This window comes from Spermophilus citellus, assembly GCF_964194105.1.
Source record: "Spermophilus citellus genome assembly, chromosome: 9".
NCBI lineage: Eukaryota > Metazoa > Chordata > Mammalia > Rodentia > Sciuridae > Spermophilus > Spermophilus citellus.
Window position 1 is genome coordinate 139,139,200 of NC_138191.1, and position 25,206 is coordinate 139,164,405.

At 60.5% G+C, this 25,206-nt stretch overlaps 4 protein-coding genes across 7 annotated transcripts in view; 3 read left to right on the forward strand and 1 right to left on the reverse strand.

The window, feature by feature from the left end:
* Positions 1-10,805, forward strand: part of LOC308655252 (ubiquitin-conjugating enzyme E2 J2) — a 39,987-nt gene extending 29,182 nt beyond the window's left edge. The window contains exons 1-7 of one of the 4 annotated variants that reach the window (XM_081305212.1): positions 1,743-1,888; positions 4,063-4,538; positions 5,416-5,552; positions 6,029-6,142; positions 8,885-9,043; positions 9,334-9,509; positions 10,546-10,794. In XM_081305212.1, the coding sequence (XP_081161338.1) occupies positions 4,234-4,538; positions 5,416-5,552; positions 6,029-6,142; positions 8,885-9,043; positions 9,334-9,509; positions 10,546-10,722 (1,068 nt within the window). In that variant the 5' untranslated portion in view covers positions 1,743-1,888; positions 4,063-4,233 and the 3' untranslated portion in view covers positions 10,723-10,794. Of the gene's footprint in view, positions 1-1,742; positions 1,889-2,183; positions 2,595-4,062; positions 4,539-5,415; positions 5,553-6,028; positions 6,143-8,884; positions 9,044-9,333; positions 9,510-10,545 lie in introns of those variants that run through there. The other 3 variants (XM_081305213.1, XM_081305210.1, XM_081305211.1) reach the window with 3 other exon arrangements.
* B3GALT6 (beta-1,3-galactosyltransferase 6) lies at positions 75-1,512 on the reverse strand. The gene has a single exon (XM_081305222.1). It carries the CDS (start codon positions 1,477-1,479, stop codon positions 508-510), a length of 972 nt encoding a protein of 323 aa, XP_081161348.1. The 5' UTR covers positions 1,480-1,512; the 3' UTR covers positions 75-507.
* Positions 10,806-14,014: 3,209 nt separating the features above from the next.
* TNFRSF4 (TNF receptor superfamily member 4) lies at positions 14,015-17,001 on the forward strand. The gene is made up of 7 exons (XM_081308256.1): positions 14,015-14,584; positions 14,802-14,924; positions 15,398-15,499; positions 15,817-15,883; positions 16,350-16,546; positions 16,623-16,724; positions 16,807-17,001. The coding sequence occupies exons 1-7, from the start codon at positions 14,227-14,229 to the stop codon at positions 16,875-16,877; spliced, it is 1,020 nt and encodes a 339-aa protein (XP_081164382.1). The 5' UTR covers positions 14,015-14,226; the 3' UTR covers positions 16,878-17,001.
* Positions 17,002-20,701: 3,700 nt separating this feature from the next.
* Positions 20,702-23,177, forward strand: TNFRSF18 (TNF receptor superfamily member 18). Its single transcript, XM_081308505.1, has 5 exons — positions 20,702-20,892; positions 21,642-21,758; positions 22,233-22,320; positions 22,460-22,662; positions 22,733-23,177. Exons 1-5 carry the CDS (start codon positions 20,745-20,747, stop codon positions 22,852-22,854), a joined length of 678 nt encoding a protein of 225 aa, XP_081164631.1. The 5' UTR covers positions 20,702-20,744; the 3' UTR covers positions 22,855-23,177.
* Positions 23,178-25,206: the final 2,029 nt, after the last annotated feature.

Below are 25,206 nucleotides of genomic sequence, written 5' to 3' on the forward strand. Positions count from 1 at the left end.
GGTCACAGGCAACCACTGAATTATATTTACCATGAACTCCCTCAAGAAACAGATCAAAATGCCATTAAAGCTAATTAATGTTAAACCAATTCAAATCTGACATGTGACAGCCACAACTGACAAGACACAAGAGAGTGACCTATCCAAATAATGCAGTGACAACTTTGGATGGTGACATAGTTAGGCCGCAGGTGAGGGGAGCTGCTGGCCCCAGGGGCCAGGGAGGTTCCTCCTGCCCTCACCCAATGGGAAGCAGCAGCTAGGCTGGGCAAATGCAGGCCAAGACCAGGGGTAGGAGGAGCTGCATTATGCAGCACCTCCAGGAGTCTCCAAACCCACAAGATGTTCTTGGTTAGGACCACAAACGTGGACACAAAAGCGCACAACTTGGGCGTGCGGTTGGGGTGAAGGGGGCTAGGTGTTGTTTGCTGCCGCCTGGCATCCACTGTCACCGCATAAGCCAGGTACTTCTAGAGGGCCTGGCAGATCAGTTTGTGTCCCTGGGACTCAGGGGATGCCCTCCTTCCGCTGACAGCACTGCGAAGGTGGCGCCGACCAGTCATAGACATAGGAGAGGCGCAGCTGCACCTCGCGCTTGCACAGCCGGCCTTCACGTAGCAGCATCTGCTGCTTCTCTAGCATGTCCTCCGGGCTCTGCTTGTGTGTCACCAAATATTGGTTGCTGCAGCCGCGCGACTTGTACTCGGTGTCGAAGCGCGGGTCGTGCTCCCGCTGTACATCCACCGGTGCCAGCCAGGCGCCCAGAGACACGTCCTCACTATGCCACGCGCGCAGATACTCGCGGCTGAGGCGCAGGTAACGGACCAGGTCCGCCGAGAGCACGTAGCCCCCGCCCAGCGCGTAGGGGAGATAGTAGTCACAGAGTTGCCACGCAGCCTCGCGCCAGCGACCTCCGGGCTTGACGCGCCCGCGACCCGAGAAGAAACCCCAGTAGAGGCGGCGGCGGCGCGCGGGCTCGCGCGCGCGGAGCTCGGCCAGCAGCGCGTCCAGCCGAGCAAACGAGTCGTCGTCTGCCTTGAGCACGAACTCGAAGGCCACGTGTTCGTCTAGCCAGGCCAGCATGGCCAGCACCTTGGCGGTGAGGTTCTCGTAGGCGTCGCGGAGTGCGGGCAGCAGCAGCAAGTCTCCGTGCCGCTCCTGCTCACGCTCCAAGGCGCGCCGCTGCTCCGCGCCCAGACCGCCCGTGCCCACGGCGAAGCGCGCCCACACGTCGCCGGTGTCGCCGCGCCGCACCGTCGACAGCCACGTGCTGCGGACAGCGGTACGGCGCTCGGCGGCGCGGGGCGCGCTGGCCACCAGGACGGCCAAAAAGGCGGCGGCGCGGGGCGCCGAGGCGGCGTCGGGAGCGGTTGTCTGGGACGCGCAGCGCGCCAGATACAGCAGCGCGACGCTGCAAAGCGCGAGGCCGCCCAGGCCCAGCGCCGCCCGGCGCCGCCACGCGCGCCGCGGAAGTCTCATCGCGGCAGTAGCCGCGCTGAATGCGCAGGCGTGGCGCCGAGGGGGCGACGCGTGCGCACGACACTCCCGGGCGTGTGGGCCTCCCTTGGGTGCTCCACCGGGCGGCGGGCCGTGGGCGGAAGTCGCCCTGAGGCAGCCAGTTCGGTAGTGCTTGGATCCGGCCTTTTACCGGGGTGGGGAGGGCGGAGCCAGGACACTCATCACGTGTTCCCGCATGCTACTCTCATTGGCTGCCTCGGAACGTCCGCGCGGGTGCTTCCGCCCGGGGGAAAGATGGCGGCGCCCGCGTCCCCGACGGCCCTAGGGCTGGCCCGCCTCTTCCCGGAAGAAAGATGGCGGCGGCCTGAGCCGAGGTGGCTAGCGGCGCGAGCGCTCCGTTGCGCTCCGGGACCGGCGCGTGCAGGAGGCGGTGAGTGAGGGCTGTGCCGGAAGCGCTCAGCGGCTCGCGAGTGCGCGTCCGGAGGTCGAGGCGCTTTGTCCGCTCCGGGTCTGGGTTCGCGGGCTGAGGTGGCTTAGCCGGCGTCCTCGGGCCCGCGGGAAGCCCCGACTCCTGCTGCCTCCGTGCACGTCCACCCGGCGGCGGGGCTCGGAGCCTGGAGCCGAGCGCAGAGCCCCGGACTGTGGCTCGGTCTCTGGATCCTTGTTACGCATGAGTGCGGCCGCAGCCGGTCCCAGAACCGCGCCCCCGCACTGCTGTCCCTTCCACACCAGTGGCACAGTCTCGCGGGACCGAGGAACCGGGGCCAGGAGGAGCTCAGAGAGTGATAAATAAAACGTTGTAGGACATGCCGTCTTGGAAGTTTATCTGAGTGTGGCCCCATCTCTTGGAAGAGTCAAGGCAGATGTTAACGTTTTGGGACGCGGTTGACAGACCCTCTTAGGTGCTTCCAGCTTCTGTGGGTGGGAAGGAGTCCTCGTGGGGAAGTGAGGCATGGAGCCCTGCTCCTTAGGAAGTCCCATTCCGGACTGGAGAGGCTAGGAAGTGAGCTTCGACTGGTTCAGTCCTATTGTTGCTTTCACGTTAAGATAACTATCTGCTGAGAACCCAGGAGAAATTTCACTGGATGGACTCCTGATGTTTGTGATTATTTGAGTTACTTTTCACTAAATGTTGTGTAAGTACCAGTTTCCTTATGATGCATCAAAATAAATAGGATCAAGCTGGGTGTGGTGGTGCATGCCTATAATTCCAGGGGGCTGAGGCGGTTTGAGAACAGCCTGGGCAACTTACCTTGTCTCAAAATAAAATGAAAAGGGCTGGGGATGTAGCTCAGTGGTAGAACAGCCTGGCTTCAACCCTCAGTTCCAAAAAAATGTAGGCTTGAGAACTGACTTGATGGTGTCAAGGGGCAGAGCTTAGCTCCTGGCAACTGTGTGTGTCTATATCAGTGGTTAATGAAGTCAACACCAGAAGACAGCTGTCTTGGTCCTTGCCCCAGGAAGCAGCAGGGCAGGCTTGAGTTCTATCCTTGGAGACCCCAGGTCCCTTCAGCTTGTGGCTCTTGGCGGGCTGCATGCCACCTCCACCCACCACCTTGAGAGCAGCATCTCTGCTGTTTATGTCTCCAGAGGCAGCACTTGCCGAGTATCTGGATAGCGTGGTAGTTCTAGGAGACAGAGGCTGCATAAGGTACCCCACTAGGATCCACAGAACTGCAGAGCAGGAGATGCCACAATGCACAGAGGTACCTGGAAGGGCTAGCAGGGGTTTGCCAGGTGGACAGATTTCATGGGCACATGAAACACCTTCCTGGTGTTCCCCAATAGATGTGAATGAGGATGTGTGTATTGGGTTACACGTGCATAGAGGGATGTGTATCTGCACATGTGTACAGGGGTCGGTCATTACAGTGTGAAGGGAGTAGGGGCTGGATCCCTCCTGGGTGAGGGGGAGAGTTTGCCAGCACTCTGCATGAGGGTCCCCAGTCCTCACAAAACCCCATGTGTGGGGTGGTGAGCTTCATGGTGTTCAGTGAAACACTTGAGGTCAGAAAGGTCAGGTGACTTAGCCAAGGTAATGGAGCTCCAGAGTGTTCAAGTCAGAACCTGGACAGTGAGTGATTAGCCCCAGGTACGTGTCGGAGGAGGAGGGGTAGAGTCAGACTGTGTCGGCAGGTTGTACCGTTGTCATGGGGTAGTTGACCGCTTTCAGCAAGAGACGGCTGGAAACCTGGGGATTGAACCCAGGGGTGCTTAACCACTGAGCCACATCCCTAGCCCTTTTTGTTTTTTATTTTGAGACAGGGTCTTGCTTAGTTGCTTAGGGCCTTGCTAAGTTGCTGAGGCTGGCTTTGAACTTGTGATCCTCCTGCCACAGCCTCCCAAGCCATTGGGATTATAGGCGTGAGCCACATGCCTGGCTGAGACCCAGGGTCCTTAAAAAAGCAGGGAGGAGGTTAGGGCTGTAGCTCAGTGACAGTGTTTGCCTACCCCTGGGTTCCATTAGCACTGCAAAGAGAAAAGAACTACCACTCGTGGTCCTGATCCTGTGAATGGGGACCTCTGCCTCTGGCTGTAAGATGAGCATGTTTGCTGAAGTGTTTGCTGAGTTGCACTAAATGGTGGATCTGTGTTTTTTTCTAGACCATTAACTGCTTTTCAAGGTCTGGAGGCTCTGGGCCCTGGGCCTCAACCCGTGCCTCAGCCCTTGGTGGTGCCTGGGGCTTTGCTTGGAGCCACGGCCTTCTGCAGCTCCCCTGTGTCCAGCTCCTGGCCTGCACATTACCAGCTGTCCACCCTTTCTGGCTCACAGCGATGGTGTCCAGGCAGGCTCCCCTCTGTGGCCTGGCTGCACACTGCCTCTGGTTCCTGGGCGTTATCCTTCTGATGGACGCATCTGCTCGACCCGCCAACCACTCTTCCACTCGGGAGAGGGCAGTCAACAGGGAGGAGAACGAGATCCTGCCCCCAGACCACCTGAATGGGGTGAAGCTGGAGATGGACGGGCACCTTAACAAGGACTTCCACCAGGAGGTCTTCCTGGGGAAAGACATGGACGGGTTTGATGAGGATGCGGAGCCACGGAGGAGCCGGAGAAAGCTGATGGTTATCTTCTCCAAGTAGGTTCCCACCCATGCCATGTTTACCCACGAGGTCCAGTCTGGCTGCTTATTGTGGGAGACAATTGGGGTGGGGGGCTGAGGATATCCTGTAAGGAACAGCACTACAAGCATGGGCTCATAAGATCTGTAGTGCTGGGCTGAGGGTGGAGCTGCTGGCCCTGAGCTGTGTCTCAAGCCTGGGTCAGCAAGAGGTTCAGGGGCCAGAGGTGAGCTGTCTGAGGACTCTGAACCAGGAGACTCCCCGGGGGCTATGTGTTAGCCCATGCGCGCACGCGCACACACTCTCCCTCTCACACACACTCTCACACCTACCTTTTCTGCTGGCCACTACTGTGGTCAAGGGCATGGTGGGGTGGGGTCTCAGAAGGTTGCACTTCTAGCTAGATGGGGTAGCAACGCAGTGGCCACAGTCACAGAACATGCACATGGCTTCTGTTGCTTCCTCTGTTCCTGTTGCCTGTCCCCAAGCCCTGGGTCTCTTCCTCCTTTGACAGGGTCTTTGCTCTGAGTCCTGCAGATGTGCAGGCATTTGTGTGGCCACCTGCTGCACAGTGTGCTTGGTGAACCGTCATGAGTGGAAGCCACAGGGTCTGGATGGTTCTGCTGCTGTGCCTGAGGGAGGGTCTGTTCCTAGGATGGACTTTGCCACCAGTGGCAGCTGCGGACCACACCACCCACCTCTCCATGGTTCCAACAGCCCCCCAGAAAACCCTAAGCCCTGGTTTTCTGCATCACCATGGGGAGGATGGTGTCACTCTTCCTGGCAGGTTTGCAGCAGCCTTTGGAGTCTTGAAGGCCAGTGATGTTCATTCATTTGTCTGACAGGGGTTCTGGGGGCCATGTCTGATCTCACCCTCCGTCTGCTCTTCCACAGGGTGGATGTGAACACTGACCGGAGGATCAGTGCCAAGGAGATGCAGCGCTGGATCATGGAGAAGACGGCCGAGCACTTCCAGGAGGCTGTTAAGGAGAACAAGATGCACTTCCGGGCTGTGGACCCTGATGGCGATGGTACCTTGGGGCCTGGTGGATAGGGCTCCAGGCAAGGGACCAGAAGATCAAGGAAGCCGGAGGCAGGGGCCCCTGAGCATGGCAGGGGGCACCCTAGGGACACAGAGCTGCTGCCAGCTAGTTTGTTTTCACAGTGGCCGGCATTCACTGAAGATGTAGGGTACACAGAGTAGCAAGTGTGGTCCTCATGTTTCCTTGAAAGAAACTCAGCTTGTTAGGAGTTTGGGCCTCCTGCCCTGTGTACAGCCAGGCTGTGCCTCAGTTGGCCCTGTGTGATGGAGACCCCCGCTGGCCCTGCTGGTGAACAGGCAGGTCCAGGGTAGGCTAGGCACTGGGTGCTCCATCCCTTGACCACTGCCTTGGGGGCATGCTGAGAGCAGGTGTGGCCAAAGGATCTCTCACAGATGTCCTACAATAACTAAGAGTCTCTTTCACAGTGTTTCCTGCCAAGTGTCCTCACAGACCTGTTCTTTTAGGCCGTGTCTCCTGGGATGAGTACAAAGTGAAGTTTCTGGTAAGCAAAGGCCACAGTGAGAAAGAGGTTGCTGATGCAATCAGGAACCACGAGGAGCTCAAGGTGGATGAGGAGAGTGAGTGCTGGGTCCTGGGCAGTGGGTCACCTGGCTGGGTGTGTGTGGCCAGGTGTGGTTAGAGGGCACCTGAGCCTCACAGGTCTGTACAGGATGCCTGGCAGACCTTGCAAGGCCTGGGCCTGGGGGTCTGCTCCAGTTGTATAGGGGAGGACTGTCTCATGGACATGCCCTGTGCCTGTGCGTGTGGTGTCCTCTGGACAGTGTGGGTGGGTGGGTAAGAGGGAAACGGGGGGCTGTGTAGAGATCCACACACCCTGAGGCACCCTGAGGCGAGTGGTGGGTAGGTGCTCTGGGGTGCATAACTGGCAGGCACACTCGACACCTCAGTGCCATGGTTTAGTGACAATTGAGGCAAATCTCTGTTCTCGGGAGGCAGGGAGAGCTGGCCCCGTGATGGGAGGCTCCCATGGAGAGAAGAGCCTGGGCCACGATCCCAGGCACAGTGGTAGGCACGTGGGGCAGGGCCTGGCAGAGACCTTCACAGAGCAGCAGGGCAGGCAGGAGCAGGCAGCATTCTGTCGCTTCCGGGGGACCCCACCTCAGTCAGGGTGTGGGTAGCAGGCCGATGGGGAATCCTCAGCCTGGTGTCAGCCATGCCACACCAGGGGGCAGGGGCAGGGGCAGGGCCTGGCTCCAGGGGACTGTGGGGAGGACTGTCTCATGGACATGCCCTGTGGAGCAGGATGAGGGGACTAGACCCATCTGGCTCTGTGCCCTCGCCCCGTCATGCTGGTGACTCCCTCGGCCCACGTCCGGCTCTACATAGGTTAGGCCCATGGTGTCCTCTCGGTCCACCTTGTCCCCGTGGGGGCTGGTGCCTGTGGGCCCTGCATGCCACCCTTCAGCTGGGCGTGTGGCTCCCTGGTGGGGCGGGGCCCAGAGGGCTGCGGGGAAGCCTGGGAGCCGTGAGCCTCCTGCTGCCCGTGCCCAGGCCCTGCCATGGTGATACTTTGCCCCTGTCTTTCTCTTTTCTCTCCGGTTTCTTTTTTTTTAGATGGGTTCAAACTCCTGGGCCCCAGCAGTCCTCTTGCCTCAGCCCCCCATGCTGGGCTGGCAGGCCCCATTGCCCAGCCCAGCTCTGTCCCCAAGGTGGGATTGGGATGTTTGGGTTTCCCTCCTCCCTGCTTGCCTGTCTCTGCTGCCCCTGGAGTTCCCCTTCGGGGGACCCTGGGGTCTGTCCTCCTGCCTAGCAGTTGGGAGCTGCTTTGGCTGGCCCTGTCTTCCGCCTATCTTCCTCTGGGGGCTGGTCATTCTGGGCCCCTTCACTTGGTGTGTCTGTCCTCTGTAGGACATGTCCTTCCTGCACCTGCGAAGTCCCTGTCTGCCCTTGGTCTCAGTAGCGGTGTGTCAGGATTCATGGCATCTTGGGTGCCTGTGTGCCCCTAGGGTCCCAGCCCAGGCTCCGGCCTGTACATCAACCTTCTCCACCTCAGCCTGCTCCAGGTTCCTTGCTTGGCGCTCCCCTCTGGGGGATCCGAGGGACGGGGAGGCCTGGGGTCTTTGTCTTCTCCCTCGTGTGGCTCCCAGGGCACCTCGGTGCACTGCTGAGTCCTGGGCTGTGTTTCTGACGGACACTTCACGTCCCTCCGTGTCTTGTCATGGCTTCCTCTCCAGGGAACCCCCAGATCCGGAGGTTCACATCCAGATCCTCTTCCCACAGAGGTCCCATCCACAGGAGCCAGGGAGTGTATCTTGGGGGTTGGCCGGCAGGTGTTAGGGTAGTTCAGTGGGACAGTGCTGTCTTGTGGAATGATCCTGCCCAGAGAGAGGGTCTTGGGATGGGCCTGTCCCATGTGGGTCTCAGGGTCGACCCTGTCCTGCCATCCATGGAGCAGGCAGGGAAGGGGGCAGCCTGTGTTTACCAAGCCCCGTGTCTCCCACCTCCCTAAATTTTTTTGTTTTAATTTTTGGTTTGTTGAGATGGGATCTCGGTCACCCAGGCTGCCTTGACTCCGGGGCTCAGGTGGTCTTCTTGACTCAAGTCTCTGCCATAGCTGGAACTCTTGGTCTGTGCCACCACCCCTGGCTCCCATCTTTTTTCGGAGTCTGTCCTGTGAATTAGGCCACCACAGGGTGGCCTGTTGAGCAGAAAGCGCTGAGATGCGAAGGTCACCCCCAGCTGCCACAGCTAGGAGGGCTCCGGGTTCTGGAGGGGATTCTCTAGCCAGGATAGGGCCTTGGGCTGAGTCAGGACCCAGGTGAAGCCTCGCGGCAGGCACCAGGACGTGGTCACTGACCACAGTGGGTCCCAGGAGGATGAGGGTATCCTGTTTTGCCTGGGGATGTGTGGGGATGTCCCAGACATAGGTAGCTGCCACTTCAGAGAGCGAGGACCGTGTACGCAAGGTCTTCGTGGGCCCAGCCGGGAGGGCCCCTGGGAAGCTCTGCTCACCACCTCAGTCATTTCTAGAAACTGGGTTTTCTGCAGCGCCGTGTTTGCCGGGTGAGGCTGCACGTGCAGTGAGAAGGGAGCAGGGTGATGCCGTCTTTCCTGCAGACGGCGGGGGTGAGTCAGCCCGCTGTGTGATTTCCACTTCTGCCTAGGAACAAACAGCCGGAGTGTGCGGGGTCAGGGCCACGGGGGTCTGGGCTGTGTCAGGGGGTCCTGTGCTTCGCCTCGTAGGCCCTGCCCTCCCAGGTGGGCCAGGCCCTGGGCCTCAGCTCAGTGTGTCCTGCCTGCTGCTCTCTTGGAGCCTCCTGGCCTTGGTGCCAGGCTGCCCACAGGCCTGCCTCTCTCAGCACAGGAAGTCCTGGAGAACCTCAGAGACCGCTGGTATCAGGCAGACAATCCCCCTGCAGACCTGCTGCTGACCGAGGATGAGTTCCTGTCGTTCCTTCACCCTGAGCACAGCCGGGGCATGCTCAAGTTCATGGTCAAGGAGATCATCCGGGACTTGGGTAAGGCCCATCCTATGGCTGGGCTGCATCCCGCCCAGCAGGCCTCAGGCCTGGGGGTGACCAGTGGACTTGGAGTGCCTGTGCTTCCTGAGTGGCCAGGTTTCACCACTCTGCTGCCCAGAGGCCGGGAAGGAGGGTAGGCCAGGCCTGGCCAGGTTTGGAACAGGTCCATAAGAGGCACCTGTGGGGTTCAGGCCAATGTCACAAGCTGAACGTCTGTGGCACAGTCTGCTGCATTTGCCACACAAGGTGTCTTGCAAGTGTCCCCCCTCCCTGCCCCGTGTCTGCAGACCAGGACGGCGACAAGCAGCTCTCTCTGCCTGAGTTCATCTCGCTGCCTGTGGGCACCGTTGAAAACCAGCAGGGCCAGGACATTGACGACAGCTGGGTGAAAGACAGGAAGAGAGAGTTTGAGGAGCTAATTGACTCCAATCACGATGGGATCGTGACCATGGAGGAGCTGGAGGTGAGTGAGGACACAGGGAACATGGTGTGTCCGAGGACAGCCCTGGGGACAGGGGTGTATCCTGCCAGCCCACAGCAGTGACTGGGGACGACCACAGTGGCGGCCGTGGACCTGGGTAAGGCTGGCCGTGGCGTGTCCTTGGTTGTACCTAGCACTTTCCAGGAGGGCCCCCCCAGGGTGGGCGTTGGCCTTTCTGCCCAGACACGTCAGACAGAAACTCCCAGGAAGACCATCGGGCCTGCTCCTGACTTGGCGGCTCGGTCAGTCCTTGGGAGGTGTTGGGATTCTGTCTTTTCCTGGTTTTTTTTTAGTGTTAAATAGCTGTCACTGCAGTAGATTGTCACAGTCGCCTTCTGTTTGTTGGTGGTGCTGGGGTGGCCTGGCCTCATGGACGAGAGCTCTGTCACTTTGCACACCCTGCCCTGTGTCGGGCTCCTGGATCCTTTCTCAAGGCCCAGAAGGAAGCACACATTGGACCCAGTTCTGAAGGGGCCTGTGGGCTGGCCTGCGGGTGTGGGGGGTCACAGGGCAGGGCCTGCCCTCTGCTGTGTGGGTGGGAGTGTTGTCCCTGGAGTCCTGCCTGGTGGTTTCCCCTTGTGCGAGAGGCATGGGGTTCTCTGACGGTGGAGCAGGGCTGGCTGCGGTTCAGCCCTTCATGGGCCCTGGGTTCTACGGCCGGCCGGGCCCTCCCTGCCTCGTGGCCACATCAGTGTGTTTGGTATGACCCATTGCAGGCCCCAGGCAGGTGTTTCAGGGCCCCCAGCTGCTGCTTGTGTTCTTCCCATCCATCATCATCTCCCTTCTGGAGCATTCCAGAACATGCCCACATCCCTGTCCTGCAACCAGGGGGCATTTTAATCGAGGAGCCACAAGAGTGGTCACCACAATAAAGCCTTGTGCCTCTCCCCCGAGACAGAATGTGCCACTCTTTAGCTTGTCACGGTGTCCATGTCCAGGTGTGTGGGGGAAGACCAGCTGGGTTGGGCCACTCAGGGTGTGGGGAGTGGACTGCTGACGATGCCAGTACTTGCCACAGAACTACATGGACCCCATGAACGAGTACAACGCCCTCAACGAGGCCAAGCAGATGATCGCCATTGCTGACGAGAACCAGAACCACCACCTGGAGCCCGAGGAGGTGCTCAAGTACAGCGAGTTCTTCACGGGCAGCAAGCTCATGGACTATGCCCGCAACGTGCACGAGGAGTTCTGAGTGGCCCTGACTTGGGCCCAGCTCGCTTCTGGCCCTGGGAGGGGGGGGGTCATCCCACCTGCAGGGGTCACCACCAGCCACAGTGTGCTGCCCAGAACCTTCCTTCCTGCGGGCCATGCACACCTCTGGCTCAGTTCCCAACCACAGCGTGGCCCAGGTTCATTAAAGATTTGCTCACTATCCTGTGTGTCCCTGCGCAGTGCGGGTCCAGCGGGTGGCCAGTCCCCAGGCCAGACTGAGCTGAGCGTGCCCAGCATGGCTCTGCCCTCTGGGCCTCCATGGCTCCGTCTCTTCTGAGAACTGCTGAGTTCTGCTGAAGGTGCTGACCGCGTCAGCACTGGGCCCCTCGCGGGCTGCCCACACCGTGGGAAATAGCGTACCTCCTGCCGTTTCCTGGGAAACTGAAAGGACAGAATTAGCTCTACTGGCAGTGGTCGGGCAGTCAGGACGGCCCTGCTTCCTGGACGAGGGCTGGGTGGGTCACTGGGCAGGCCTGGGGCCTGTCAGACCACACGGGACCGCATGCAGCCTGGGAAAACGCCAGCATTCCTTGTCACAAGGACCGTTGATCTAGAATAAGTTGGTTTTTCTCATGCTCCCTCCTTTTGGTGGAAAAGACGAACACGACAGCTGGGAGTGTCTCAGGCCAGGCAGTTCCACTAGAGTCTTTCTTTGTTTCTATCTTTTTTTTTTTTTTTTAAGACGTTGATAGACCTTTACTGTATTCATTTATTTATATGTGGTGCTGAGACTCGAACCCAGTGCTAGGTAAGTGTTTGACCACCCAGCCCCAGCCCTCACTAGAAGTTTTTGAGGTGGGCATTTGGTTAACGTGAGGGGTTCCCAGCTTTTGTTAAACAGTTGATTGTACTAAAGATGGAAGAGGGCAGCCTGCAGAAAATGAGACAGCTGTGACCAGTGGGGACTGTGCCCATGGAGCTGGTGGGTGGCTTCAATGAGTCAGCTTTGTGTGGGGGTCAGCAGCAGAGCACGGTGGGGGGGTGTGGAGAGCAGGACGGGTGCCTTAGGATGGCTGATGTGCCACCTGCCTCTGGCCATCCTGGGCCCACCCTGCCTTCCCGTGTGACTGGCCATCTTCCAGGACCTGCTTCTGTGCAGTATGGGGGGGACCCTGACAGCTGTGAGGGTGTGTGAGCATCTGGATGGGTTTGTAGACCAGAAGAAAGACTTCAGATCCCAGACCGTCGTGTCAGCAGGAAAGTCCCCCCAGGCTCTGCCTTCTGTAACGTCTCCCAAATGGTAATGCCCACCCTTCTGGGGTGTGACCACGTTGGGCTGGCCTGTAGCCTGTCCTGGCCAGCCAGTGCTACTGGACCCCCTCAGCTCATGGCCCTGGGCTGGGGCGGCATCTGAGAACTGGCCCGTGGGCAGTGCAGCAGCCAAGGTGTGAGCTGACGGCAGGCTGGATGCTGTGGTGTGCGCACCTGTTCTTTCTGAGGCCCCCAGGTCAGCCATTTGTGACCCAGCTGCTCTGGGTGCCCCTGTGACTGCCATACTCAAGGGAGGGTGGGACGCATGCACACACTGCCCTGGGTCGTGGACGTGAGGCTGTGCTCGGGTCCTTTTGCTCACCCTGTGGTCTCCCCTGCAGACCTCAGGGACCTTAGTCCCGTGGACAGAGTGGAGGCAGTTCCTGACAGTGCCTCTGCAGACCTGGGACTTCCCACCCAAGGCCATGGGAACTGCACAGGCAGTGCCACCGTCACTACAGGCAGGGCAGCTTCAAGCAGGGGAGGCTGCTTCCCAGATGAACCTGCTGGAGGGTGGGCAGCCAGCATCCAGGTTTCAGGGCACCTCAGGTCACCTGTGGGCAGGTGCCAGCCCCTTGGCCAGTCATGCACAGCTACGGGCAGAAGAGACCAGCCTTGCCAGAGGGGCAGGCAGAGGAGGAAGGCTGCTTCAAAGTGGAAGAGGTGCACATCAAGACCCCCAGCTCACTCTCAAAAGAAACCATCTGGCAAATGCAGGCTTCTCGCTGCTCATGGGCCACGGGTTTAAAGATGAGGACCTTCCTTCCTCAAGACCCCACTGCATTTAGAGGCTGGGGGGGGTCTCTCCTTCCACTTCCTGCCAACCGCTGTCTGGTCCCCACTTGGCCCCGCCTCCAGGCTGGGAATTTCCTGCAGGTGGGCCAGGCCACTCTCACCTGTGTGGCCTGTGGGTGGGGGATTTCCAGCCCCTCCCCTCTGCTCATCCTGCAGGGGTGGGGAACTGCATTTGCAGCTTTTAAAATTAACTCGGGAATAGATGATCCTGTCATGGCACAATTTAATAGGTACAGAAGGGACAGAGAGCCCTCCCCGTCCTTACCCAACCCATTTTCTTCAAGGCAAGAGTGGTATCAGAGGGTGTCCAAATCTAAGAAAAGAAAGTATGTGCTGGGTGTGGGGGCCATGCCTGTAATCCCAGTGACTCTGGAGGCAGTGGGGTTCAAGTTCCTACATTCAAGGCTAATCTGGGCAATTTAGGAAGACCCTGTCTCCAAAATAAATAAATAAATAAATAAAGGATTGGGGATGTAGCTCAGTGGCAGAGCACTTAGCATGCATGAGGTTCTTGGTCCAATCCCTGGTACTGCAGAAAAATTAAAACAGTCAAGCACAGTGCCCAACCTATAATCCCAGCTACTTGGGAAACTGGGGCAGAAAGATTGCAAGTTCAAGGCCAACCTTGCAATTTAGTGAGACTGTCTTGAAACTAAAAGGACTGGGGATGTAGTCAGTGGTAAAGTGCCTCTGGGTTTGATTCCTCTTTATCACAAATAACATATGCACATGTATGTGTCCCTGTTGCACCCATGTGTACGTGGGTGTGCACCTGTGTGTGCTCTTCCCTTCACATGCCCAGGTGGCTGCATGCACACTCTGCCCTGGGTCATGGACACTAGGCTGCTCTCAGGAATGAATGCCCCAGGAGTTCCTGTCTCTTTGGGTGGCCCTGTCCTGTGAGTGGCCTGTGAGTGGGTTTCTGTTCTCGCGACTAAAAGGCTCAGGGGTCACTCCAGTTAAACTGGGCTGACTGGGCTGCACAAAATACCCACACAAGAGACACAAATACCTTTTTCTTTGGGGTCGCTGTGACGGCTCCTCTGACCTTAAGGGTCCGCAGGAGGAGAGAGCGCAAGCTGACCCCTTTTATTGAGGGAAGCTATTCAAATGAGGCCAGGGGTCAGGTTTCAGGGGGCTGAGTATCTTCATGATGTCCACTGTCAGCAGGTTGACTGACACCTGGGTAAGCCACACCCCAGGGCACAGTAAGAGAAGGGGACACACACAAGGCACCTCCATGGAAGATTCTATCCTAAACAGGGCAAAGGGTTAGATTACAAAGGAACAGGGGAGCGTAGCTCCACCCACGGGGCTGTAGCAAGACACACCCGTGCCCGAGACAGCGACCCTTGCACCCAAGAAGGGTGGGGAAAGCTCTGCCACATTTCTGCGACTGAGCGCCTCAGCACCCAGCCGGAGAGTGTAACCCAGTCACATGTGGGGTTGGTCTCCCACAGCCTGCAATCAGCTCTCTGGAAGACAGGGTTGTCCAGGCCATCAGCAAGGAGTGTCGGCAGGGATGCAGGGACACACGCATGTGCACGCCAACAGGCACGCACCTGCTTACACACTGTCTTCCCGCCCCTCCCCACCCTCCCCCGCAGCCCTTATAGCCACATCCTGCAAGGAAAAACCCCAGACTCCTGTGAACGCAGAGATGAGGACGTGCATGGGGGCTTGGGGGCCTGCTGCCCTTCTGCTCCTTGGGCTCGTGCTTGAAGTCAGGGCTGCACTGAACTGTGTCGGAAACACCTATCCCAATGGCCAAAGGTGCTGTCAAGAGTGCCAGCCAGGTGAGTAGCCTCCAGGTGGGGAACGCCCAGAGGAGAGGTGACATGGACACAGGCATGGTGTCCTGGGAGGAGCAACTGGGTGCTGCTCTGGAGGACCTGGCCTGAGTGGGGCCTGTCCTGAGAAGGAAGGCACGGGTCTGTGCAGCCCAGAGAAGTGGCCTGTGAGGACCCACGGGCCAGCCTGGGTCAGCCGCCAATGTGCTGAGCTCTGCTGCAGGTAGTGGGATGGTGAGCCGCTGTGAGGGACCCAGGGATACCGTGTGCCTCCCCTGCGACCCGGACTCCTACAATGAGGCAGTCAACTACGAGGCCTGCAAGCCCTGTACCCAGTGCAACCAGAGTAAGCCCCCCCCCCCACCCGGGGCCCCAGCCAGCAGGGGGGCAGCCACAACCAGCACCACATTCCCAGGAGCTGCAGAAACAAGCCCTGCATCCCAGACCCCCTCCTGGGGCGGAGGCTCTGCTCTGCTCTGGCTGTGGCTTGCCTGGGGCCACGTGGAGTTCCTAACATGTGGCCTTACCTAAGCCCAGGAGCCACCAGGGTCCAGCTCAGGTGCTGCAGGCTAACAGGTGGAAGGAGGGTGGGGAAGAGAGCCAGAGCGACCCCAGGGCCCTCACCAGGGTCTGGTGACTCAGAGGAACAGAGGGGCCAGGGAGCGGTCACAGGAGGGAAGGCTTGAGACCCTGGGGCTTTGGGGTTGGCAGAGGGGGCCTAGGATGAGGCTGGAGAGGAGGCCAGCTCCCCCTTCCTGGGGCACTGTCTGCAGCCTGGGCAGGCCCAGCCTCCTCCACAGCCTCCACCTGCTCCCCCAGGAAGTGGGAGTGAGCTCAAGAAGAAATGCACACCCACGCAGGACACTGTCTGCCGCTGTAGGCCAGGCACTCAGCCCCTGGATGGCTTTAAGCCTGGAGTCGGTGAGCCTTGTGGTGGCCCTGGCCCGGGGTGGGAGAGTGTCTGTGCATGTCCAGTGGCTTGAGGTGGTACCCTCAAGCCACAGGCCTTGGTAAGGGTGTGAACGAGCCATGTTTCACATCACACAGTCAAGGGTCACATCAAGAATGGGGTTCCCCATCAGCTCCCTGGTAAGGGTCAGTGGGCAGAGCGCACAGGGGTCTTCCAGAGGCCTTCCACCCACCCGCTTGCCATGGGGGTGAGCACCAGCCCCACAGGCCCCGACTCTAGGAACCTCCGGGGTCAGAGCTCAAAGACCCCCCGGGGGTCTTTGCTGCAGACTGTGCCCCCTGCCCTCCCGGCCACTTCTCACCAGGCGACAACAAGGCCTGCAAGCCCTGGACCAAGTGAGTGGGGTGGGGGCAGGGGCTGGGGCTGGGGCTCAGGGTGGGGGAGCGCTGGGCTCCCACTGAGGGTTGGGCCAGGTCAGGGAGCAGGAAGCCCTGGCTGGGGAGCTCCTGGGGCCTGTCCCCAACAGCAGGGTCCCTGCGGATAGAGTGGGGGCCTGTGGGATCTTAACTCGGGGCCCCAGGAGTGTGAGGCCCCCATCCTCCAGGGTTCTACTCCAGGAGCTGGAAGAGGCATGCTGTGTGGGTTTGGGGTGCAGAGGTGGCAGGGAGCTGGGGAAAATGGGGACCAGGGGTTGGGGGTCACGGGGATGGAGGGTAGGTGCAGCAAGGCGTGTGGCCTGAGGAAGGGGGGTAGGGTGCTACCTCCAAGACCTTTGGCCTAGAGTCAGAGGCTCTTGAGGTCATCCGGTGGGTGTGGAGCCCATCACCATCTGCCCTGACTGACCGACTCCCCCTCCCCCAGCTGCACCTTGACTGGGAAGCGCACCCTAAAACCAGGCAGCGTGAGCTCAGACACCCTCTGCGAGAACAGGACTTCCTCAGGCACACTACCCTGGGAGACCCAGGGCCCCACAGCCAGGCCCACCACTGCCCTGCCCACTGCAGCCCTGCCTGGGACTTCTCTAGGGCCCTCCACGCCCCCATCAGAGGCCCCCAGGGGTAAGGGGCCTTGCCCGGAAGGGGAGTAGGGATGGAGAGTGGGGAGGGGGTGCCCCCTCACTGACATTCCTTGCAGGCCTCCCGCTGGCTGCTGTCCTGGGCCTGGGCTTGAGCCTCCTGGCTCCCCTGGCTGTCCTGCTGGCCCTGCACCTGCACGGAAGGGCCTGGAGGTCATCCGGTGAGTGTCCACTGTGACCAGCCCAGGCCCCTCCTGGAGGAGAGAGACACCCCACCTCCAGCCACCTCCCTCTTCTCCCTAGGGGGAAACAGCTTCCGGACCCCCATTCAAGAGGAACAGCCCAACGCACACTCCACCCTGGCCAAGATTTGAGAACATCTTGGGGGTGGGCTTTGTGGGGCGGCGCCCCAGGCACAGGCCACCCACCTGTGCCCTCCACACCGTTCTAGGTGCTGGGCCGGCTCTGGGCTCTCCTACGTATGTTGTGCATACTACCTGCCCAACGGCACCCCAATAAACACATCAGCTACTGTGGCTGCACCCCCCTCTAGCTGGGGAGGGATCTCCGCCAAGCTCGGGGTGGGGGTCCGCTCAGAGGCTCATCTGAGTGGGCATGGCAGGCTCCAGTTTGAGGGTGGGAAGTGGGAGGCGACTGAAACTGTCCTAGTGGAGTCCTGGGGTCTTGGGAGGGACTGGAGATGACAGAGTGGAGCACTGGGGGCTCGGGCCCGAGAGCTTGTACAGAGGCCTCTGTTCCAAAGGACCCACACCGCAGGCTGATTGGGGGGAACCCTGACAGAGAGAAGGACCCTAGTGCCCTGGTCAACACAGGGGCCCTGCAAGCCCCAGCCTCCTTTCAGCTTCTGCGGCTCTGGGGAAAGCCTGGGGTTGTGGTTGTTCTCTAGCCTCTAAGCCCCACCCCTATACCTGGTGGGCAGTGGCCATGGGAGTCCCTGGTGGGAGGACATTGCCTGGGGAGTCCCTGGTGGTAGCTGGCCACAGTCCCCATGTCCCTGCAGGGGCACCCCATGGGGCAGCCACTTTGTAAAACTAGGGGCTTCTGCTTGGACCAAACTCTATCCTGAGACCTGGCTGTTCTGCTCCTGGGCTTTTACCCCCCCAAAAACAAGTGCCCTTGAATGTGAACCAGTGTCCACAGCCACCTCATGTAAAAATCATCCCCAGGTGGAAAAGCCCCAAAGTCCACCGACAGCAGAGTAAGCAGTCGACTGAAGACAGCTCAGACGGCCTCCCAGGCCACACCAACTCCATGCTGAGAGACAGGAGGCCGTGACCCCCCCTTGGGGTTCAAGGTCCCAGAGCCGCCCTCAGCTGCTCAGGGGTCCTAGGGCCAGCTCTGGGACCACAGCCGCCTGATAAGATGCTCAATGACCTAAAGACAGAAGCCACATGGGAGGGTCCTAATCCCATGGGGGAAATGGTGTGGCCCAACACATGAGCAAATCCACAAGTCGGGAGAGGGGCTAGTATCGGGAGCTGCCACTCACCGCGGGAGCACAAAGAGCTGAGGTGGGACAGCCTTCACTGGCCTGGCCACCTGGGCCATCTGGCCTGACTCTATGACCCCAGTGCCTGGCCCTCCTGCTCCCAGGGCTCTGACTCCCCTTCCCAAACACCTTTTTTTCTGACAACCTGAGTCTACCAGCGAGGGCATCAGCCATCCTGGATGGCTCAGTCCCCTGCGCTGGGTTCTGCAACAAGCAGGACAGCATGCAGCCCTGCCCTGAGCTGGGGCAGCAGGGTAGGCGGGGGGCGGGGGGCAGAGCTGGGGACCTGGAGGGAGGGGCTGTGGGGTGGGATCTGTGAGGCCTGGAAGGTCCGTGGTCTGCAGCTGGCTGTGGCTGCAGCCCCTCTAGCTGGGGAGGGATCCTCCTTCCCCCACAGCTCACACCCACTGCCCCGTCCCTCTGGGCAAGACCCTCCAGCTTCCCGATGCTCCCTTCCCACTTCGGAATCTGGGGCCCCTGCCCCTGCAGGATGCTCTAACCTGCCCCAGGGACTCTGGGTCACCTTCTCTTTGCTTCTGTGCTGTTGCTAGGCTCACTTTCCATCCCCCTGGCCCTGAAAATCCCCGGATCTCCCCAGGCCCTACCTGGACCCCAGGCCTGGCTGCCCTGCCATATCCTCCCTTAGGGCCCAGGCCCTGGCCCAGGCGTCAGCCACTACCACCTTCTGCCCCAGAAGCTGCTCTGCCAGGAGCGTCACGCCCTCTGTCAGCCCCTGCTGGACAAGGTGGGGACTCATGGGGCCTGGGCCAGGGACCCTGCTGCTGTGAGCACACACCACTGATGTCTGAAGCCTGAGGAGCTGCTCACAAAATGTGGGCCAACAGAGCAAGCAGCAGAAACCACGGCTCTGCCACTCAATGGCGGAAACGCCAGGAGGGCCCCGGGAGGGCGTGGGGCAGGAAGGCTGCTGACCTCACCAGCACCCCCACCGCATCCTGATTTCCAGTCTCCACAGCTGCCACCAGGGCCCTAGGTCTCTGGGAAGCAGCCTCCATGCAGAGCCTACTCCTCTGAGCTGCCCTGTGACACCAGGGCCATCTCCTCCACAGGACCCCTCCAGGGGACACTGCACTGACTGCTGAAAGCCAGCAGGTCAAGGCATCGTTGGCCCCACCCTGCAAGGAGGCTCCTCCTTTCTAGGAGCCCCTCCTCACTGCTTCCAGAAGATGAGGGGCTCATGGTGCAGACGAACAGCACTGTTGTCGAGGATGCCCCATGTTCCAGAGGCCACGGGTACTGGGTGCTCACCATGACTGGGGGGACCCTGTGCTCACCCGGACCTGCCTGACCTCTCGGGTCCTTAAGATGAGCAGGAGCAAGGTCCAGACTCCACTGGCCCTCCCTCCACACCTTTACCTGGAATCCAGGTGGGGCCAGTGGCTTCCTCTCTGTTCCAGGACTCAGACCCACCAGAGCTGCACAGAGAGCTCTGGGCTCTTCACAGAAGGGATTCTGCTCTGGGTGGCCTGAGCCCCAGCATCCAGAGACCAGAGCGGGAGAGGCCAGCACCTGTACTTTTTCTTTCCAAGAAGGCCCATAGCTGGGCATTTCTGGCAGGCCCCAGGGCACAGGGCAGGACCAACTGCACAGGCCCTGCTCTGACTGCAAGGGTTGGTTCCACTCTGGATCTCTCTGCTTGCACTCTCCAGAGCCACTTTCTGTTTTGTGTTTTGTTGTTTTGAGTACTAGGGGTGGAACCGAGGGCCTCACATGCTAGGCAAGCACACTACCACCGAGCTGCATCTCCAATCCTTTTATTTATTTATTTGCTGCTGGGGATGGAACCTAGGGCCACATTCCTGGCTCTTCTTTTATTTTGAGACACTGGCTCACTAAGTTGCTGAGACTGTCCTCCAAATTTGAGGTCCTCCTCCTCCGCCTCCCAAGTCATTGGGATGACTGGTGCTCATCACCCTGCCTGCCTTGGAGTCCCTTTCATTTTCAAATCCAGGCATCCCGGAGGGAAGAGAGGATGAGACTCTGGTCTCTACCTCAGAGCAAGGCTTCTGTCTCTCTGAGCCTCTTTGAAGGGTTGCTTTATCAGCAAGCCTCCTTGGACTGCTCTGCTTCTCAGCCCCCGGGTGAGACTTGTCACTGGGAAAGTTGGTGGTGATGCCCAGGAGTGCTGGATGGGCCTGGAGCAGGGAGCTCAGGGAGGTGACTGCCCACAGGTTGGAGATGTGACCCTAGTTGTGACACCTGATCAGAAGTCCCTTTGAGACTTGCAGCCACCAGCTGTCAGGGGCTGCAGAAGCAGGAAGGCCCAGGGTGTTGGTTATGCCTCTCGGCTCTTAAGCTGTGTCAGCTCCCTGCGGTGGGAGAGGCAAAGGGGATCCCCTGGAGGTTTTAAGCCACAGGGGGGTACCCACACAGCGCCAGCCCACAGCTGTGCACCGGTATACACTCTGCAGCCTCAGGAGGCAGGGTGGGCTGGGTGGGAGGGGCTGGTCCTAGCTCCCCACTTAGCTTCCCAGGCTTCCCAGCAGTGGGACCCATGCTGAGGTTCTTTGGGGGGTCTGGATACTTCATGGGAGGCTTCCTCCCACCCTCTCTGAGTGGCCTTTAAGAGCCCTGCCCCGACACCACCCGGCAGGCTGGAGGTGGGGAGGCCTGGCGGCAGCAAGGGAGGCGGTAACTAGGGCGGGGGCGGGGCGTGTCCGAGCAGGCCAGGCCTCCTAAAATCCCCGGAGCAGGACCGCCGAGGGGCGCGATGGGCCCGCAGGCATCCCTGTGCGGGGTCGTGCTGCTCTGCGCCCTGGGTCTGGGTCTGAGTCCCGCGCGAGGGCAGCGCTGCGGCCCTGGCCGCTGGCTGCAAGGGACTGGGACCGATACGCGCTGCTGTGGCTCCTGTGCCCCGGGTAAGACGCAGCACGGGAGCGGGGGATGGACGGGCGCCTCCTCGCGTGCGCAGACCCAGCTGCTGGGCCAAGGAGGGCCAGAGCCTGGGTCTCCGTGGGATCTCGCAGGGAGGCTGAGGCTTCTAGCCGAGTCCGGTGCCTAAGGTCAGGGAACAGGGCTAGGGGCCTGAGGGAGCTGGAGACCCCAAGAGTGCCTGGGGTTCTGGGGAAGGAAGGCTTCCCTGTCTCCTGTCGGTTAGTGGAACCTTGGCCATCACCCAGGCCACTTCCGGCGCAGCTTGGGGTCCAGGCACCTCTTTCTGCCCCTCTGCTGCCGCTGCCATAGTGGGTAGGGGGTAGTGCCAGGATGAGGACTGCAGGAAAGCACCCTCCCAGGCCTGGGGGTGGGGAGGACAGCTCTGAAAGGGCCAGTGAAAGGGTCCTCTGGGGTTTGACCCCACTTTTTCCACATCTCTAAGGCTGTGGTGGACAGTGGACAGCCTCTGAAGTGTCCCTGGGGCCTGGAGGGGGTAGTGCAGGATGGGAAGGGAGAAGGGGGCTCTCAGGAAGCCCCAGGTGACTTCCTGTCCAGTCACACCCACCATCAGCCAGCCATGTGTGCTGAGGGGCTGGCCCCGGGAGGTGGAGACTGAATTGGACAAAGCCCAGGCTCCTGGCCTGGAGCTGGCTGAGGGTGGAGGTCAGAAGAGAAGTGGGAGAAGGAGGAGACTCGGGCTGGCTGCTGAGAGGCTGGCTCACCCTCCACCCAGATGAGAAGAACTGTTCTGACTGTATATGTGTCAAGTCCGAATTCCACTGTGGGGACCCTGGATGCCAGACCTGTACCCACCACCCCTGCCCTCCAGGCCAGGAAGCCGTGCCTGAAGGTGAGTCCCTGGGAGGCCACTGCTGGCCGTGTGAGGCAGACCTAGAGCTCCAGGGAGTGTGGAGGGCAGGGTGCTGTCTGCTGGGGTGTGGGTGCATCCTCTGAGCACGTGGACCAGGATATCTTCCGCCTCCTGACTCTGCAGCTTTAGGGGAGCTCCTGCCCTCATATCCTGGGCCTGTGCTGCTCACACCCTCAGGGCTGGCTCTGAGGGCCCGTGGGGGTGTCCAGGAGCTGTCTGGATTCCAGCCCCTCACTCTTAACTATGACTCAGGGCCTGCTACCTGCCCTGCCCATCTGCACCAGCTCTGTAACTGGTACACACGGGCACTGATTGTGCAGGACTCCGGTCCTCTGGGCATCAGAGACCTCTGGTGAATGGAAAACATGGGGTCAAACTCAGGGGGCCCTGTCGCCGGCCTGTGTCCTCACCTACCCCAGTGCTTCTTGCAGTCTGTCAACTGTCTGTTCCTAGGGAATTTCAAGTTTGGCTTCAGGTGTGTGGACTGCGCTGTGGGGACCTTCTCCAGTGGCCGTGAGGGCCGCTGCAGACCGTGGACAGAGTGAGTGCTGAGTGAGGCCTTGGCCATGTAGCTCCAAGGGATCCTGTCCTGTCCCTCCCAGTGTGGCCACCAAAATAGCCTGTGATCCCCTAAATAGCCCAGAGCACCAAGGTTGACCATGTCTGTGTCTGTGTCCCAGCTGCGACCAGTTTGGTTTTCTCACCATGTTCCATGGGAACAAAACTCACAATGCCGTATGCATCCTGGGGCCTCTGCCCGCTGAGCCACATGGCCAGCTGACCATCCTCCTCTTGGCCATGGCCACCTGCATCCTCGTCCTGACCACAGCCCAGCTCAGCCTGCACATCTGGCAGCTGAGGAGGAAGCACATGTGGCCTCAAGGTCAGTTGGGTCCTAGGGGTGGAGAGAGGGTGGAGGGCTCAGGCTGCCGCTGACCACGACCCCCCTACAGAGACCCAGCCACTTCTAGAGGTGCTCCCCCCACCCGCGGAGGATGCCTGCAGCTGCCAGTTCCCTGAGGAGGAGCGGGGGGAGCGGCTGGAGAAGGACGAGCTGGGGCGTCCGTGGGTGTGAGGCTGACCATCCTCAGGAGAAGCTGCACCCCAAGCCAGACCCTCCCCAGGAGCTTGCCTAGGCTGACCCTTGGGAGCCAGGGCTCTGCTTTCCATCTGTTCTGGGCCCGGCCCTGCTCCCCTCAACGGTGGAAGTGGGTACAGGATGGTGACAGTGACAAGTTCCCTAGACTGTGCAGAAGGGTGGTGGCCATGGCTGGCCCTGTGGGAGAGATGGGCAGCCATGACTGCCTTCCTCCCTGGCCAGCCCTGCTGGGGTGGGGTCTGTGGTCCCCCCACGGGTGTGCAGTGTCCAGCAGGGGACCTGGCTGCAGGTGGTTTTCAATAAACACTGTTCAGTGACCTGAGTGGATGTGTAATGGGGGATGACAGAAGGGCAGGGAGCCCAGGGCTGGGGTTCGGGGCACTTTGTCCATCCACACCCATGGTCCCTTTCCCAGGCTTCAAAGGCAGAGCCAAGTCCCGTCCCAGGAGCTCCCAGCTGGGGTGGGGGAGCCCAGTTCAGGACTCTGCAGTCCTGGGCACAGGCAGTTGGCAGGGGCCACAGAGCTCAGGGGGCTTCCTGGGGGAGAGGCTCCAGTGGATCTGCCTTCTTGGTGCTCAGCCAGACCACCTCTCCTTGCTTTTCTGGCCCACACTGAGCTGCCACGTGCTGGACCTGTGGTCTCTGGGCCACCACCCCTCTGAAAGCCAGTGGAGACTGGTTTCTGCACTGCCCACCACCTGACTTGCCTCACTGTGCCCCATACCCGGGGACTCAGACTTGGTCACTTTCCACCCCGCACTTCTGATGTGAAGCAGCCTCCAGGTGGCTTGCCTGGGCACTGGGCCTTCTCCTGTCCTGGGATCCCTCTCTCTAGGGCATGGCACTTGGTCCCACCCTGCAGAGCATGTTCACAGCCTCCTGGCAGCCCCAGCTGCAGCTGCTCCTGGAGAGATCTGATACGGACGTCTTGGCAAGGCTGTCCAGGGAGTGGCAGACCAGTGGGGACCAGTCTTAGCAGCACCTTGGGGCATGTGCATACCTGGCCACGGCCCTCAGCCCCCCACGCGTTCCCCATCTCCATCTGCCCTCAGCCCCCTCAGCTCCCAGTGGCAGTGGGCCGTGGGCCCAGCCCACAGCAGATAAGTGACCTGCAGTCTGGGGTGTCAGGACCCCAGCACACAGGCTCCTGGGAAAGACTGAAGGCCAGAGCATGCCTAGACTGGTGGGAGTGGATGACAGCAGGGCCCAGAACATGAAAAGCCCAGGGACAGCTGGGGACGTGCTGGAGAGTGGACAGTTGGTCATCTACCTCTGGTCACCCATTTATTAAGACACCGCATCAGCATTTTTCCAGCACCTTCTCTGTGCTCTGGGAGCTGCCAGGAGCCTACCCTCACCCCAGGGTGGGGGAGTGAGGCAGATCAGGCAACGTCAACTCTTGGGCCAACCAGGCCTGGCACAGCTGGAAGAGGCACTGGGGGGCTCTCTGGGCTCACTGCGCCCCTGCAGGTCCATGGACCCCACCCTTGCTCCCCCTCAGGATACCTCTGGGGGTGTCCCCAGAAAGCACCGAGGTAGGCCAAGGTTACACAGGGCTGACTCAGCTGGAAACCCCTGGGGGGCGGCCCCGTGGGGGCGACTGGGCCAAACGTCAGCACGGGGGTGGGGGCGGAAGGCTGTCTGTGCAGAGCAGGTGGGGGATTCCGCTGCTGGCCCAGCCCCCTCCAGGCTCTCAGCCAGCGTCACTCCCTGTCCCCCCTCAGCCCCTGCCGGGCCGGTCCACCTGCCTGAGATCCAGGTGTGGGGGCAGAGCCCAGGGCTGCCTGGAGGCGCGTGGAGACCCAGAGGGGCTGGGGTGGAGAGCAGGTGAGGCTTGCTGGCGTGGGGACAGGCTTGCCCCCCACCCCAGAGGCGGCCCAGGCTAACCCCTCCCACAGAAGGCTCTCCAGCTCTTCCGGGAAAACCGCAGCTCCCCTGGCCTCCACTCTCCCCAGCCGCCCCACACTGGGTAGGTTTTGTTCAGCCTCAGATAAGGCCCCAGAGGCCATCTCTGTTCCCAGAAGTGCTTCCGGCCACAGTTGGTGCCTGCCAGCCCAGCTCCACCCACTCACCTTTCTCAAAGACACCTCCCTTCACTGAGATCTGCCTTCAGGCAGGGTAGGACTCAAACTAAGGGTGAGATTCCTTCCAGTTGGGGAGAGTTAAGGTGAGGATGGGGAAAAGACTTTTTTGCTAGACAGAACCGGCCCCTAGCCCTTGCCCCCAGCCCAAGTCTCAGAACAACTGGAGGGGCCTTAGAGGGCAGGTGGGGCCTGGCAGCCCCAGTGGCTGGGATGTGTCCCCACGTGATCAGATGGGCACTGTCCC

Excerpts from the sequence above, each read along its gene's own strand:
- TNFRSF18 (XM_081308505.1), top strand. The coding sequence starts at position 20,745 with ATGGGCCCGCAGGCATCCCTGTGCGGGGTCGTGCTGCTCTGCGCCCTG. Across the intron at positions 20,893-21,641 it reads CTGTGGCTCCTGTGCCCCGG|ATGAGAAGAACTGTTCTGAC; the intron begins GTAAGACGCAGC and ends CCCTCCACCCAG. Across the intron at positions 22,321-22,459 it reads CGCTGCAGACCGTGGACAGA|CTGCGACCAGTTTGGTTTTC; the intron begins GTGAGTGCTGAG and ends TCTGTGTCCCAG.
- B3GALT6 (XM_081305222.1), bottom strand. The coding sequence starts at position 1,479 with ATGAGACTTCCGCGGCGCGCGTGGCGGCGCCGGGCGGCGCTGGGCCTG.
- TNFRSF4 (XM_081308256.1), top strand. The coding sequence starts at position 14,227 with ATGTGGGGTTGGTCTCCCACAGCCTGCAATCAGCTCTCTGGAAGACAG. Across the intron at positions 14,925-15,397 it reads CTGTACCCAGTGCAACCAGA|GAAGTGGGAGTGAGCTCAAG; the intron begins GTAAGCCCCCCC and ends CTGCTCCCCCAG. Across the intron at positions 15,500-15,816 it reads TGGCTTTAAGCCTGGAGTCG|ACTGTGCCCCCTGCCCTCCC; the intron begins GTGAGCCTTGTG and ends TCTTTGCTGCAG.